Raw genomic sequence first — 17115 nt, 5'->3', positions numbered from 1 at the left:
ACGATACGGAGTTTTTCTAAAATACTGTACTGGGTTTTTTTAGACTTCCCAAGTGAAACCCACAAAGAAGATGTCTAGCTTCAACTGCCACCATCCATTCTTCCCCCTTGTTGCTGTTCACATCCCTTTACCCCTTAACATTTTTGGCTAGATTAGAGACAAATTATTTAGGCAGGCAATGGCAAACCACCTCTGAACTTTTCTTGCCTCGAAAACCCTATGGGGTCACCATAAGTCAACTGCACCTTGATGGCACTTTCCATCACTAAGAGGCAAATGTCTAAGAAATCGAGGGGGGGGGTCATGGCCAATTCCTGATAAAGAAGAACAACAAGTCTTCACAAACTATATTGTCTTACGTTTTATTCCGACAGTTTTTGCAGAGGAAAACAAATATAAAAATTAGGAAAAACCCTAAGTGATAAACAAAGAATGCTAAGACTAATATTTTTGATAGTATTTCACAGGCTTATCAGATCCAGTTTATATTATTATGTGAAAAAGCTTGGCAATCGTTTAACACAGAAACAAACAGCTCCTTTTTAAAAATTATTAATCACTGCTTGACCCTTCAAGTGCTTCCTGTGAACCAGGAAGAACCAAAGCTCCAATAATGTCAAAAATCACCACTGACTCATGAAATTGCCAGGACAGTTCTGGTTCCAAACAGCTGTTTAAAACAAGGGAGAATGTTTTCTGACCATTTGTTCAAGTACATAATTCACAAAAGTGTACCTATGCCTATTTTATACATTGTCCACTATAAAGTTACATAACTATAAACCAAGGATATCTTTAAACCACAATTATCTGGAGGTGCTTGGTTGCACAAAGAAAATATAACAAATTCTAATTTATTTAAGGATATTGGAAGATCATTCTTTATAGTAAAATATGGCATGCAGTAAGTACCTGCATTGACAAATTTTAATGCAATCAGTTTAAGTTACTATTATTTTCCAAGAGCAAGAACCCTAGAGTTTAATTTATTCTATTCCAAGCTATTCTATTTAGTTTAGTTTATTCCATCTCCCGCAAGCAGGATTCAGGGCAGTGTACAACATATAATATACATAAAATAGTAATAAAATACATATAATACAATCAGACGGTATCATGTGTCTATCCCTCAGTTGGCTGAGATGGCTGGCATACAATCCAGATTTCACTCATAAAGGAGTCTTAAGCTGGAAAAAGTAAAACATAGGGAGGGGATCCAGGAGGCCACTGATATCCCCAACCTTCGCTGTCCTCAACCGTATGCCTGGCAGAGCATCTCAGTCCTACAGGCCCTGCAGAACTGACCCAAGTCTCGCAGGACTTGGATCTCACTAGGAAGAGTTCCACCAGGTTGAGACCAGGGCCAAGAAGGCCCCGTCCCTGGTCAAGGACAGCCAAACTGTTTCAGGACCAGAGACTACCAGCAAGTTGGTACCAGCTAAACTTAATGCTCTGAGGGGCATACAGGAAGAGGCAGTATCGTAGATACGACAGTCCCAGACTGTTTAGGACTTTGAAAGTAAATAGTAAAACCTTGAACTTGATTCAGTAATCAACCTGGAGCCAGTGCAGCTGGTAGAGCACAGGTCATATGTGCGCTCTCAAGGGGGTGCCTCTATGGACCATGCAGCCACATTCTGGACCAGCTAAAGTTTCCAGAGCAGGTTCAAGGGCAGCCCTGCATAGAGCAAGTTACAGTAATCCAGTCTAGAGGTGACCGTTGCATGGATAAGTGTTGCTAGGTCTTCATGGGACAGGTAAGAGACCAGCTGCCGGGCTTGGCAAAGATGAAAAAAATGCCATCCTGGCTGTATTTGTGACCTGTATCTCCAAAGTAAGGGAGGCATCAAGAGTCACACCCAAACTCTTGATGGAGGAAGTTGGCTCCAGCTGCACCCCATCCAGGGTGGGAAGTTGAAATCCTGGCCCTGGCCCCCTCCAACCCAGCTACAGGACCTCCATCTTCGATGGGTTCAACTTCAGATGGCTCTGTTTTAACCATCCAAACAATCAGCCAGAACTTCTGGGGTGGTATCAGGCTGGCCGTCCATTAACAGGTATAGCTGGGTGTCATTAGCATATTGATGACACCCAAGCCCAAACCTCCTGACTAGCTGGGCGAGGGTGCATAAAGATGTTGAAGAGCATTGGGGAGAGGATCACCCCTTGCAGGACACCACACACCAACGGTGTCATGAAGAGACCCTCTCCCCAAGCACCACCCTCTGTCCCCCGCCCTGTCATGAAAGGTACAGTTGAGAAAGAGATTAGTTTGCCAATAATCACCATACTTCTATCAGTTTCATAGTTGCAGTCATGTTGGTTAGAGAGGTAAAAAACTGTCTTATTGAGACTAATGGATATAAGGGGGACTGATGGAAGTATAAAAACTGGAGGCTTTTATTGCAGCTTAACTAACCTGGTACAAAAGGTTGCATAGTGTAGTGTATATATGAAAAATGACAGCAACTCTGACTGCACAGAATTTTCTCTCTGATTTTTCAGGCACTATGGATAAATGATTATGAGATCAGACAGTTGAGTGATGCCTCCCTGTGTTTTAAATGTCTGTACCTCAATGTCCCAGACGGGCAACAACACTTAAAAAAAAAAGTTAAGTTAGATAACCAACAAAAGAGTAAAATTTGGCCAAAGACAGGACACACAATTCCATCTTCTGCACCTTTATTACAGCTTTAGCTTCTTACTGTTCCTTTCAAGTAGAAGAAAGATGTACTCTAAAGGAACCATAACCAGAGGGAGAGCAAAGAATTTTTACACACATACTTGAAAGGCTGAATTACCATTATTAGGACACATCTTGTCCATCCAAAATACCAAACCCATTCTTCCAGCAATCCCTTTAATTGCTCTGATTTCAACATACAAACAACCACCACTTGGGAGGATTTGGTTAAGGCTATCTCCCTTTTGTTCTAATGAGAAATTCAGACATATTGGTTCTCCATGCATGACTGGACTGGTTATATGCAAAAGACCTTCAAAGACAGCATTAGCATCCCTTTTTAATAATACAATTTATTATTCATTATAGAGATGGTAAATATTTACCGCAAGCAAAGTTGCAAGTTCCTGCCTACTGCTAACATGTGCCATCTTTCAAATCCAGTCTTACAGACCACAATATTCTAAACAATGTGAAATCTGGCATGCTCCCTGAAATTATATTGGCCTCTATTATGAGACAAATTTAATACCCCATGATGACAGCTGGGTGAAAAAAACCCAATATCATACACACACACACTTCAGTTTTCTGGGTGGCATGGAAGTACCATAACTACCTGGATATACACATGAGGCTCAGTTCAGACATAATGGAATACCATGGCTTGCTACTGCATAAAGAAACTCAGTGGGTCTTTAGTTTCACACATTCATCTCACCCTTTCTCCTTCATCTAATGCACAACTTCACTTCTGTAGCAAGTTTGCTGAGGTATAAGCTTTCAAGAGTCAAAGCTCCCTTTGTCATAGATGAGTTGGAATGGAGATCTCTGAGTTCTCATATTCCAGTCAGAAAGTGGGTGTTGCAAAGAAGGAGCTCAAGATGCAGAGGTACAATGCACATTGAAAGTAGACAGATCAGAGCAAAGGGGTAGTGCTTGGGGGCATAAAATTACCTGTAGTGAGATAAGAATCCTATAGCCCTATTCAGCAATGGGGGGGGTCCATTGTTATAAACAAGTGAATAAACTCAAATCTAGCAATCTCTCTTCATAATCTCCCCTTGAAGCTTCTCTGCTTGAGGACTGCCAATCTTATGTCAGCAATGGAATGACCTGGAAGATTAAAATATTCTCCCACTGCTTTTTAAGTTGGATTTATTTTCATTTATTCTTTTACATGGAGACTGGTCTGTTAGTCTGATGTAGATAATGGAATGGCATTGCTGACATTTGATGGCATATATATAATGTTGAAAGATGAACAAAGGAATAAAAGGAATGAACCTGAGATGGTATGGCTGGTGTTGTTAGGTCCGGTGATGGAATTGTCAGAGTGAATATGGGGACAGAGCTGGCATCTTGGTTTGCTGCAGGCTCCGAGTCCATGTCCATGAAAGGAAGGGAATTGTGGGTGACAAGTTGTTTAAGGTTAGGAGGCTGTCTATGGGCAAGAAAAGGTTTGCCTCCCAACTAACTCTTGCCTCCTAACTTTAGTCAGTTAGTGAGGCTGGCCACACACCCAGGCACAGCAGCTTAAACAGAAGTGTGACACCCAGTATACACACTGTAGGCTACTTGGACATCAATACTAATATATAATCAGGTAATAACACAAAAATTAAAAAGTAGCACAAGCTATTTAGGATATTGCAGTAACAGTTCCATCTCATGACAGGGAGAAGCACACATTTCATTTCATTGAGTGCTATGCAGACACCACAAGATAATACAATGATCACAAGTAAACAGGCATATTTCAAATGTCTTGTTTGTTCAAATAATCTTCTTGCACATGCAATGTCACACTATCTAAGTGCCACTGGGATGGCCAAGCAAGGATAAAATATGAGAGGATGGTTAACAAACCAGGTGGCTTTTGAAGAAAATGAGCCTTAGGAAACAGGTGAGCTCTCATTAATATAACTAGCTGGCAGAACATCCGTGAACAAGAAAAGAGACTATGACTACTCCAACAAGAGGTTAATTTGGAAATAAAACTGTTCTTGTTACTTTGAAGTATTCTAGTGTTTAGTATTCAGACTGAGAAAGATATGACTGATCAGTTACATAAACACAATATGGGTATATTAAGGAAATTTTCTATGGACATTCAGAATTGAAGCACAAAATGATGTGGGAAAGTGATTCTAGAATGGTAGTTCTTCCACGTAACTGGTGAATTCAGACATATTAAAATTTGCCTCTTCACCTATAGGCTCCATTCTGTATAGTCAGTGCACGCTTCTGTTATACCACAGTTCCTTACAAGGAATAATCTTTTGAAAATCACTTTTTCCAAACTTAAAAAATAAAGATGCATTAAAACAAACACTGTCAAAGCAACAAGACTGAATTTTATGAATCAACTGAAAGTAATATGTGGCCATAGATAGGGATACAGAAACTGTGTAAGCCGCTCAGAGACCCCTTGGGGTTTGAGCGGGATACAAGTTGAAAGCATAAATAAATAAATAAATAAATAAATAAATAAATAGCTAGCTAGCTAGCACTTGGAAAGAGTACTCACACAAGGAGAAAAAGAACCAAAAGTTATTCTGAGCTCAAAGAGAACAGACAATAATATTATCAAGAGCAATAAGAAGCTGTTGTGAAAGGAGGAGTAAAAAGTAAAACTTCAGTTACACCAAAGAAGTTTGAAGAAATGGGCATTTATCCATTGAGAGGTAACTGAGAAAGCAGAAGAAATCAGGACAAGAAAGCAAGGAGAAATATCAGGAACATAATAGTATGGGTGCATATCAAGGCATAAAGATTACTTCTTTGCTTTTATTATCTGTTCTTGGTCTATCATTTTGAAAAAAACAAGAACATTTTGAGAAAGCAGAACTTAAGCAGGGAAATAGCAAGAGAAGGAGACAGAACTCTTTTTCCTGCTTGACATTTCTGCACCTCAAATTGCCTCCAGCTGCTTATCTCCCCCACAGGATTGCAAAAGTGTTTTGGAACCATACAAGGTGGAAAGCCACTTGGGGCTATTTGGCACTGAGAAATGAAAGGCAAGGTAAAGCACATGCTCCATATTTCTCCTCTAAATCTCCTCTCTTTAAGAGCCTTTTCATTACAAAAACCATAACCAAGATTCAATTACATGCATTTACATGTAATGTGTGGTTGACGTTAGAAGAACTTCTACAGAAATGGGAAAATATGAAGGAATAGAACTACCCATAGAAACCTGGAAAAGATATGATGGAAACCATGACAGAACTGAACCTCATCAGCAAAGAGAAGATAGGAGAAGTATCAGAGATCCAGAAAAGGCCGAACAAATAAAAGACCATAAGATGTGGCCGGGAGATCAAAGACACAAATTACATCATTCTCAGTTTCTTAACACTTCTTCTCAGAGCATAAGGCTGTACACAGTAATAATGACAAGTGGTAGACCTGTAAGACTTGCCCACTCACAGCTCTGCCACCTCTACCTACAGCTCATGCGGGGAGGCAGTGGATGCCCCCACTTTTCCTCCCCCACCCAGCTCATGCCATGGAGGGGGCCATGTGGGGGGCAGGTGGGGGAGGGGATTGCCAGAACATAGCAGATGACTGCAAACACCTGGGCTCTCTCCCAGCTCAAATGCCAGTGGCACTGAGTGCCCTCCCACCTGAGTGCCACCCTTTTCTTTCCCTTCTGGAAGCTAGGAGGAAGAGATGGAAAAAAGGGGTGAAGGCAACAGCCCTAATACCAGTGCCCTGGCTTCCTTCCTTTTCCCCTCCTAGTGGTGAAGAGGGAGGAGGGGAAGGCAGCAATGTTGCCAGCCCTCAGCACACACCTTCCCTAGCACTCAAACCAACATTGTCTGTGCTTGTGCAGACACCATTTCTCCAGTCCATTTCTCCCCCTCACATTAAAAAAATGTTTGTGAATGTTCTTTAAACCTAAGCATTCCCCTGGGTTTGCAGAAAAACTTGCACTAAGCAGTCCTTTAGCAATGCACAGAATAATTTCAGCTATACAATTTCACAGTGCACAATGTATTGGAATGGATGGAACAAATTCTTAGTAATTCAACAGGTATTAGAGATTCCAATGACCTACTATACTAAGGAGGCATTTGAGTGAACATGCATTTAAGCTACATTGCTCATTAATTCTTATATATAAGAATTATGCTGCTGAGCATTTTCATTGCCAATTTCAGCCCCCTGAAAACTAGCGCATAATCACTATCTCAAAAAATTATAAAAATATTCCCTAATAGACAATTGTAGTCAATGGTTGGAAAACACTGGAAATAGTGATTTTTTAAAAAAACCTAGCATGTTTCTATGCTAAGATTTTCATACATGCACAGAATGTTTGCTGTTGAAATCCAGAAACTTACTGAAGTACTATCATTAAAGTTAGTGGAAATATAGTTATTATATATTTTACCAGTTTACATTTTAAACATATAAGTCAAATATATGTTAGGAAATAATAGAATCTAGCATGTTTACAGGAAAAAATATTCTAATAATAAACATTGTCACTGTGTAGTTTTGGACAGCAATAAAAGAACTACAAATAAGTCAGGTTGTCATTGTTTTGAGACATATTAAAAAAAACGCCTACCTTGATACATTTTCTGGAATGTATTCTAGAACTGGATACCCATCATTTCTTCTGGCAGACATGTCCGCATGCTGTTTCCATGATTCCACTAGTGTACTTACTGGAGCAAATGAGCTAATATGCTGAAAAGACTGCTCTCTCCCAACAGGTCGTGATAAAGATATTCTGCCTTGAGCTCCAATCCTATAGTGAAATGACTGTCCACCTGAATTCACACCAACAATAGCTGAAGATGGCAGAGTGTTCTCTTGATAATAGCTGCTCTCTTCGTGCTCCTGTTTAATTCTTCCAGGGAGGCCTGGATTTGGAAACCCACTACTTTCACATGTGCCATCAAATGATGAAACAGGTGGTCCTAAAATCCCAGAAAGCGAGTAGTAGTCTTTATCATCCATAAAAGTAAAATATGATCCATCCATAAATGGAAATGGATTTACAGTTTGATTCCCTTTGAAAGAAGCACCAGAACAAGAATGTTTAGTTGTTTCATGCTTTATTGATACTGAAAATGGGGAATCAGAACTGATTTTGCTGTTGTCTCCAAGACACGAGCTACTGAATACCCCTTCTGGTTCAGGTTTTATAAACTGAACGAGATTCATTTGATTAGTTACTTCATTGTTAGAGATGGCATTTTCCATTTCCTCTATTTTAGGAAATATGATTTCTGAAGCACCTTTATCTTTTGTATCTGCACTAGGAACAATATCTTGGCCTGTGCCAGGTCCAACAGGTGTACCAGATGCAGGAAAAGCTAGTACACCATTTACTGGACTACACATAGAGGACCCTACAGTACTAACAGCCGGACTAGAAAGAGAGGATCTATTATTGGCATTAGAAGGGCTGGCAATAGAGCACCTGGAGTTCATATTTGCAGGACTGGACACTGAAGATTTCATAGTGATGTTATTAGGACTTGAAACCGGCGATTTCACACTACAGTGGCTAGGAGGACTTGAAATTGGAGATTTCATACTACTAATAGGACTGGAAAGAGGAGAACCCACATTACTGGCATGGGCAGGACTGTGCAACATTGAGCCTCTGTTCTCAATGTTGGGAGAGCACGACAAAGGTGTCCCCTGGTTTACTGGGCTATTTACTGTGAAGTTTCCAAAGTTAGTAGGAGTAGCTGAAGATACAGAATTAATTCCAGGAGGGCTGCACACTGGAGAAGACATGCTTTGAGGACTACAGTCTGAAGGACTCTTCTCTTGACACACTCTGGGGCTTTTGACAATTGCTGGAATGATGCCACCATTCACAGAGCACGCAGAGTCCGATATTAGAGGTCTTGGGGGCCTGCTTGAGGTGTTCAGAGGAGAGGTGCGATGGCCATTCTCCTTGTATAGTTTTACCAGTTGCTCAACATTTTGATACATCTTTCCAGGATTTACATGTCCTTGTTGACTTTGCTGATCATAGGTAAAATCAGCATCTCTTACAGAATCCATGTACAAACCCATTGATTCCGCTACAGTTGCAGAAAGTTCCTTTGAGTCCGACTCAGTTTTTATGTCAGAGGTTGAAATACTAGGCTGATGATGGTCTTGCTGAAGGCAAGAGAGTAGTTCAGGTTTTTCTTTGTTGCTTCCTTGAGCACTGCTATTTGAAAAAGCACCAGAAACACAGCTCACATTTACAATCTCCATATAGTTATTAGTTTCTTCAGCCTGTTCCCCTGAAGAAGTATACTCCATAGACTGGGAACCTTGACTCCAGCGTCTCTCCATATCTAGGCTTTCTGGGTAACTGTGATAACCTTTGGTCTCCATAACTGAAAAATAGAAAAAGTAAAATTCAATTACACATGCATATTTAAAAGCTGTCGCACTAAGCTTTGCATAGATAATCCAGCTTCTTTCAATGTGACACCTGAACATTTTATATTATATTCTGTCCATCCTTAAGAAATGTCTTTCCAGCTTATTAAGCCAGTCAAAACCAAGACAATTTTGTAAAGTTATTTAATTTGTTTTGCTACTGACATTAGGCACACTGACTTCAGAACAAGTTTAAACCTCCATTTGCAAGCTTCTTTTAGTGATAAATCTGAGTTTATTATTTGTTACTAGTACTATTCTGAAAACAATAATCTATATTTTAGCTAGGCTAGAATATTCAGTAGGCAAGAAGAAAGTAGGGTTCCTCTTTATTCTTCTCATTCATCAGTAATACATGTCTGATTAAACTTGGTTAACTTTTATGACTTTGCTCCTAGTACACTAAGAACTGTAGCAGTTTCATGAGGCTGCAATTCTCTAAAATTACTCCCAACAGTTTCCCAAGTCTTCTGAAGAAAGTCATGATTGCTAAACCAGGTTTTCTCTGCAGACTAGATATACTTCTTCCAACCAATAATCAGGTACCAAAAAAAATCATGGATAAATAAATGATTATGGGTTTGTCAGTTCAGTATAAATCACAGAGCTGACAAATAGGTATCTGAACACTAGAAAAAGCTATGTGACTCCCCTTGAAAATGGGGGTGATCACAAAGTGGTATAATTCAGTAATGTAACAAGAAACACAATACATACTAGAAATACATCCAGTCTTGACTTATTTTGAGTAGAAAAGGGAGAGGGAAAATTAACTAAACAAGGGACTACATTTTTCAGCAAAGTGAAATAAACCAAACATTTTACTACCAAACATATTCTAAACTTCATTATTTTGTCAAACTATTGAATGTTTGTGCTTTTATAAGGAGATACTGAACTATACCAGTAACTCTATCTAGTCAGAACTCTATACACTGTAGACAGCAGCTCTGTAAAAATTCTGCCAGAGACCTTCCTCACTATTCACTAGAGGTCCCAGAAACTGAAGTATGAACCTTATACATGAAAATGTGTGCTCTATGATCAACCTATAGTTGCTCCCTGTTATGGCTTATCATATGAATAATGTTTAAATAGTGGCATTTTCTTTTTTCCTATGGACTAGCTCATAGGCAAGCACAAACATCTGTGTAGTGGAAGACTTGTGTGCACTCCTCTCTTTTCGCCTCCACTACATAATGTCACATAACGTTTTGGAAACCATTTCTCTCATTTGATTAATAACTTGTTTAAATAACACACCTTAAAAAATACACCTATTTCTGTGTACTAGATGGAGCATCTAAGATCAATGTATTTAAAGTTTCAAGTGATTTAACTGTAGTCTCATGAACTGAAATAAAATCTACTGATAAGGAAATAAATACTCCAGCTAAATAAGCTTACACGTTAATAATAAACCCTTGAATGAAAGATATGCAAGCAACTTGAACTAAAACACACTCCACAATGATATCCTTTTAAAAGCATGAGAACATGTGGACCTTTAGCAAATACATGCTTGTATTTCACATTTCACCATCCAGTTTAACATCTCTATCAATCTACATTTCAGATACAACACATAAAATGTTGTGGCAGGCTACCTGAATGCTTATCTAAAAGGTCACTTAAGGCTGATGAACACTTTCTGTGAATTATGTAAAGGCAGTGGGACAGCAGAACTCTCCTTCACTCCAACACATTAAGCTCAGTCTCTAAATCATAGCTATGAAACATGAGTTCTGGACTCCTTATCAAGCCCTTTAGACTCCCCAATATGACCTACTGCAAGCTTGCCAGACTCCACACTAAGCAAGGACTCATACTGTATTCTACAGCCTCAGACTTTCTCCCCATCTTAATCTGTCAGTTAGCATCACAGGAATCAGAGAGGAACAGAATGATTTGGTGCAGGGGGGATGCTGAGAAAAGGGACCATGACATCAACTATTCTTATCTTTGTCAGTGAAACAATTTTGGGGTAGCCGTTGGATATCTGCTTGATATGTAGTAAGGTTGCTGGATGCATATGAATTTAATGTCCCTGATTAAATGGTGCAAATATAGACTACTATACGCAGGTCCTTGATAATGCAGAATTTCTTCACATGTCAGATATACATGTGTGGAACTCTATACCATGGAGATATTATATCAAACACATAACTGCAGAACCATGTACAGATTGCGACCTCAATATAAATCCCCTGTGATTTCAAATGAATTTACTTTTAAGGAATTGTGCTGAGGATTGCTGCTCCAATCTAATTTCACCGCAGTTCTAAAGTTTCTTTGTCAAGTAACTGAAAGCTTGTATCCAAGGTTAAATCACTATAGTGTAAAAGATATACAACAACTCTCTCATTTTAAGCATCCTGGAAAACACTACAGTGAAAATGAACAAATAAAATAAAAGGTTACTTTAGTTTACAGAGCAGGATGTAAAGTTGGGATACTGCTATCCAGAAGATATATGGATCATTAAATATTGTGATAAGTTCTGTTTGATTTAGTGCATTTCCTACTCAACACATGGTTGCTGTAGAGTCTAAGGACATTTTTGAAAACTTGAAGCTGCTTTACACGGAATCAAACCATTGGTCTATGAAGCACAGTATTCTCCAGGTAGAAGTCTCAACCAGTCTCAGGTAGAAGTCTTTGACATCACCTAATCCTTTTAACTGGAAAGACAGGAGACTGAACTTGGGACCTTCTGTATGTAAAGCGGCTGCTCTACTACAGAGTGACAGTTCCCAGTCCAATATTTCATTCAACTAAAAACTACACTTTTTGTTTATGCATTTCTTTGCCATACTGTTGATTATCTACCACTACATGTTAAGTTGCTCCCCTTTCTTGCTCTCTTACTTTTTGGGAAAATTATGCCTTCATTTTAAGAATATTATTAAACAAATCTATAGTTACCTAAAACAAAGTACTCTAATTTATGACCAAAAATTGTGCTCCCCCAAATATACAATATAACAATTACTGGCATCCAAGAAGTAAACACATTTTACAAAAGAAAAGCATATGTTACACAATATGCATAAGCAGATTTTTTAACTCACATGAATCCGCTTGTGGCAAATCATGGCATGTATTTATCAGTTTTGCACCACTTCATTCAACTTCCTCCTGGAGTTAAACATAAATGGTACAATGCATATTAGAACCATTAACTGTCCATTAAAAGTCAGTTAGAAACTTGACTTTCAGATTCAGTTTTTTAACAACAAAAGCAATAAAGATGCTTCTATAAATAGGACAACTTGTTTCTAACAAGCAAACCAAGGTTTCTATGCACTTTTCCAAAAAATGTGGGCATGAAAATAAGACTTTCCTTACAATCAATGAGGTTCACCTGGAAATTGACAGGGAAATCTTTATCCTACTGATATGTCTGTGCCCTTGATATTATTGCTTATTATAGTTCTGGCAATAAAACACTTGCTAGATGTTAACAAGCTGAGCAGTTCAAGTGCTCCCATACTTTTCATCCACCCCGTATGTGATTCAAGCCTCACCTCAGGATTTAGGAAGATAGAAATACCCAACACCCAGAACACTATCAGTACCTGTAATAACCATGGAGCACTTTTTTAACCAGATCGGCCAGTTACTTGGCAGCTGTCACTCATGCATTCATAATCATATTACAAGACATTTTTAATACGTTCTATGACAATTATTTCAAAGAAGCCCTGTAAACAGCTGTATTATATCATTTGCATCCCATCCATTCCCTAAGAAGCATCAAGGTTATCTCATTTCAAACTCATTTAGAGCATCGTAGAAAGGTAGGGTGAGAATGATTTTCCCTAAGGCCACCCACTAAGCTATATTGCTAAGCAAGTCAATGAGCCTAGATTTTCCACAGCCAACACTGTTTCCACTGCACAATATGTATTTCTGTTTTATACATGAAATGACAAAACTGAAATAGGCTCTCCATCAACAGATAATCTGCACCAAGCACTATCAATTGACAAGATATAAAGTCAGAAGCAACTTGATGGCACTTAACACTTAACATACACAAAGCTTACACTTTGATCTTTTCTTTCTTCTTTCCATTTTTCCCCAAATTTTTTGTCTAAAGGAGTAAGCAATGCAGCAATACTTAGCATTACCAGGTCAATCATGCCTGGTCAATTACAGCATACACTTTTAACAGAACCTTCACAATTCTATTTGAATTATGAATTGGTAATGTAAACTTAATTTCTAAAATTAGAGTTTAGAAACTTTCCTATATTGAACTACAAAAGTAGGACTTGTGTGACCTTGAATTTACTTGCAATGAATTCTCCCCATCCATTTAAAAGAAGCTCCAGATAATTCAACTGGGTTTAAGACCTTATATGTTCTGCTCAGAAACTTGAGCAACAATTGGACTAGGCAGTCACAACAATTCTAAATTCAATTTCAAAACTTTAAAAACATCCAAGCAACTGTAAAAGCAACCCACCTCCCCCCCCCACTCACTCACGGTCTTTTCTTCCTCAGACAGGCTGGTTGATGCTCTGCCACACAGCTTTTTAAACTCAGAAAACCCTGCTTTACAGCCTTCAAGCACAGCTCTGGCTCCTAAATCTAACCAGCTTCCACCAGTCTAGTTCCCCACCCAGGCAACCCAGCCATAGCAACACAAGTCCCGTCCTTCAAACTGTGCCTGCTTGCAGACGATCAACCCAATCTCGGCTTGGCTGCCATCCCACCTCGATACTGCCTTTCCAAAACAGTTTAAAAAGACAATTCACTAAAAACTCACGTCCAAAACCTTTAACCCTCTCTATCTTTCCAAATCCAGACTGAAATCCTTATTTATTGGGTTAGATGTCTGGGTCTTCTCCTGAGGATCTCCCTGCAGGGAACCTGTCAGGAATAACTATAGTGATTTAAAATTACACAGATATACCCCTTGTGCGTGCAAGGAAAGATGAAAACGCATCCCTTATGAGTCTATAGCACGGCTCTAAGGATTGCAAAAAAAGTTATCCCCCCCCCAGAAAAGGTGTAAGAAGTCTATAATTCGTGCCCTTTTTTTTCTTTTGCAAGAATAATTCTCCCAGCTAAAATGACAGTTGCCGTATTTCCGCCAGCCAACCTACATTTCCCCTCCACCTGTTGGTATAATACACACTTCCCTCCATCTAATTCCTGTCGATATAACAGACGATCAAGGGTTAATTCTTCTTTTAAAAGTGTTCCTAACTTCAGATTCATTATGTCGCCCAACGGCACTATGCTTAGAGGGGGAGGGAAAGGGCCAAGTCCTTTTAAAACCATGTCACGTGCTCAGATAAAGTTCAGGACAACGTTCCTCCTCCCGATATTTCCCATTGGCTCACCAGAAGAGCGAAGCCACGCTATCTAGGCCCATCACGCTTTTCATTGGACAGAACCTTTTGTCAGTCACCAGGCGGGCGACATGACTGATACAAAGTTGCTGCGACACAAGCTAGAAAATGTATCTCTCCTTAAAGCTATAGAACCTACCTAAGAGACCACTCAGCCACTTTTGCACGGGGTGAACCTATAGTCATCTCTTTCCCACTTCCCCCGCTCTCTCCCCCAGCCCACAAAACGCACGCAGCTCAAACACAGACGAAAATCGAGATCCCCAAATTAGTCGGATATTGTATACGTTTCTTGAAAACGTACGGCTAAAGACTTTTAAAGAGAGAGCGCAAAACTGCAAATTGCTTTTAAGCAAATCCTCCCGAAAGAGAAATCCGCTCCGACAATCGATCCTTCCTGAGAATTAGTGCCAAAGCCCTCAAACTGCGACGACTTCCCAAGGCACATCCCACCCATCCCTACCTTCGCTTTACAGTGGAGGCAATATCCAAACTGGGGGTTGGTTTCTGAGATGCTTTTCCCCGCCTACCGCAGCCTCTCGCAGATATTAACTCCACCTGTACCAAGGTGAGTGCTCTAGGAGCCGTTTCCTTTCTGTGCCTTAACTCATTGCCTCTACCACAAAACAACCACAAAATCAGGACCGATCACGTTTGCATCTCGTTTTTAATCCCCGTGTTTAAAGAGCAGGAAAACTTGACTGTTGTCAATGCAGTAAGCATGCCCCCCACCCCCCAATAAACCCAAACCTATTAAGAGACTCAAGGACTTGCCCTCTGGTTCCCTGCTGCTACTCGGGATTTTTAATTGCGTGAACTAATAAATGGGAGCCATAAAGCTGGCTCCAAACTCGAGCCCCTCGCAGGATTAGGGAATAGTTCGCGTCACACTCCATCTTTGCGACCAGAGTTTCTAAATATACTGAAGGAAGACAAGGGCATTTTTAAAGAGTGACTGTAATGACGTAGGTTTCCATGGGTCAATGAAAATATCTCCCCTCCGTCCCCAAATTTTGGCACCACCAAACAGCATTGGTGTAACGATCCCCTTCCTCCCTCCAGTAGACGTATCATCCCCTCCTCCCCTCCGCTGGCGCACACACCCTTCTCGATCTCGTTTCTCTCCATATAATACCCAGACAAAAATAACTCCTTGAAAAATAAAGTTTAATGAAATATCAGGCACCCCGAGCAAGATAGGTTGCAAAAGCGCATAAAGGAGAAAGACACACTCTTTAAAAAGACTTAAAGGGGGGGGGATGTGCTTTGTCCACATTCCAACTCCAGAGGCTGTTTTCTTACTAAGGAGGGCAAAACTAATACATAAATAAATAAAAACCGGTCAACTACTTTAGAAGTCACGTGCCCTTCACATTTTTGCTTTCTGACAGATATTGATTCGCGTTTCCAGACTCATTAGGAAGATAATAACTAGCCCAGCTCCCATGCCCAACAGCTACCCAAAGGCCGAAGTGGTTGCTCTTATCTCGCTAAGTTTTAAAATTGGATACGGACAAAACTAGCAACGACCTGGAAGCACTTCTTCTCCTTTTTTTTTGGGGGGGGGGCACATTCTTCCCTAGAGAGGCAACCACTGGTGTCACCCATGAATTTTGTCCCTTTATTCACACGACCCGCTGATTTAACGCATATTGATCTTGCTTGCATGAAAACTCCCCCTCCCCACCTCTGCTAGACTCCCAGCCAAGGGATTTTCCTGTACTCACCTTCATTTTCCCCTCCCTACGACGTGCAATGGCCGGAGGAGGCAAGACCCTTCAGCTCAAACCAACCAACCCCCCCAAAAAGGGGGGGGGGAAGCGTCCGGTCAGACGACGGCTGACTAGGAACGAATGGCAAAGCAGGCGGCGGATCCAACCTCTGGAGGCGGTTTGGGGTTAAATCCTGGCAGCAGAGCGCGAGGGGTTGCCGCCGTCTCACAGGCAAGCCCCGGACAGCCGCCGCAGCAGTGAGCGGGTAGTTCCTTCCAGCCTCTCTCCAGGGGCCGCGCCGCTGGAAACGGTCAAGTCCACTCGGATCACCTCCTCGGTGACAGCTCCCTCCCTGCCTCCCTCCCTCCCTGCCTCCGCCAGGCGATCTGGAGAGAAGGTTTGCCCCGTTCCGTCACATTGCCGACCGTTGCTGGAGGGGGAGGGCAGGGAGCGCTGGATCCAGCAGATTTTATTATCTCTTTTTTTCTTCCCAAATGGGAGACACCCTGCCCAAATATTTTTTTTGGGGGGGGGGAACTTATGTCATTCCAGGTAAAACTCCCATCTGCGCCGGCTGCGCCGACGCGGGAAGAGGTGGGTGGGAGAGAGCGAGAGCCGCTTCAGAGGGGGTAAACTTTTTTCGCGCCCCCCCCCCCTTGCCGGCTCTTCTGGGTAGCCTCTTCTGCGCGTGTGTCCTTCCCTCTTCACCTTCCTTCCTCCGCCGTCGCTGCTGCTGCCTTTTCCTTACTCCTCCTCCTCCTCCCGATTTTGCTCCTCAGTGTTTTCTCTCTCACACACTCACACACACACTCACACTCAGCGGGCTTCAGCTAGGGATGGTTCCTGGTTTGTGGAGGAGCGGCTGGAGGGGAGGGGAGGGAAGGGGAGAGGGGAGCGGGAGGGAAGGGGGAGGAGCAGGCAGCGGCACAGCGCCCTCCCTCTCTCT

General features: G+C 41.1%; 1 protein-coding gene across 1 annotated transcript in view; it reads right to left on the bottom strand.

The window, feature by feature from the left end:
- The window catches only part of NR3C2 (nuclear receptor subfamily 3 group C member 2), a 222677-nt gene extending 206067 nt beyond the window's left edge, over nucleotides 1-16610 (bottom strand). Inside the window, exons 1-3 of the mRNA XM_015418463.1 lie at nucleotides 16185-16610; nucleotides 12166-12232; nucleotides 7266-9045 (exon numbers count right to left, since the gene is read on the bottom strand). Of these exons, the coding sequence (XP_015273949.1) occupies nucleotides 7266-9043 (1778 nt within the window). The 5' untranslated portion in view covers nucleotides 9044-9045; nucleotides 12166-12232; nucleotides 16185-16610. The remainder of the gene's footprint in view (nucleotides 1-7265; nucleotides 9046-12165; nucleotides 12233-16184) is intronic.
- Nucleotides 16611-17115: the final 505 nt, after the last annotated feature.

This window comes from Gekko japonicus, unplaced genomic scaffold (assembly GCF_001447785.1).
Source record: "Gekko japonicus isolate JY-2015 unplaced genomic scaffold, Gekko_japonicus_V1.1 scaffold148, whole genome shotgun sequence".
Classification (NCBI taxonomy): Eukaryota; Metazoa; Chordata; class Lepidosauria; order Squamata; family Gekkonidae; genus Gekko; species Gekko japonicus.
Note: the sequence above shows the minus strand (reverse complement) of the source record. Positions and strands in the feature narration are given on the sequence as shown.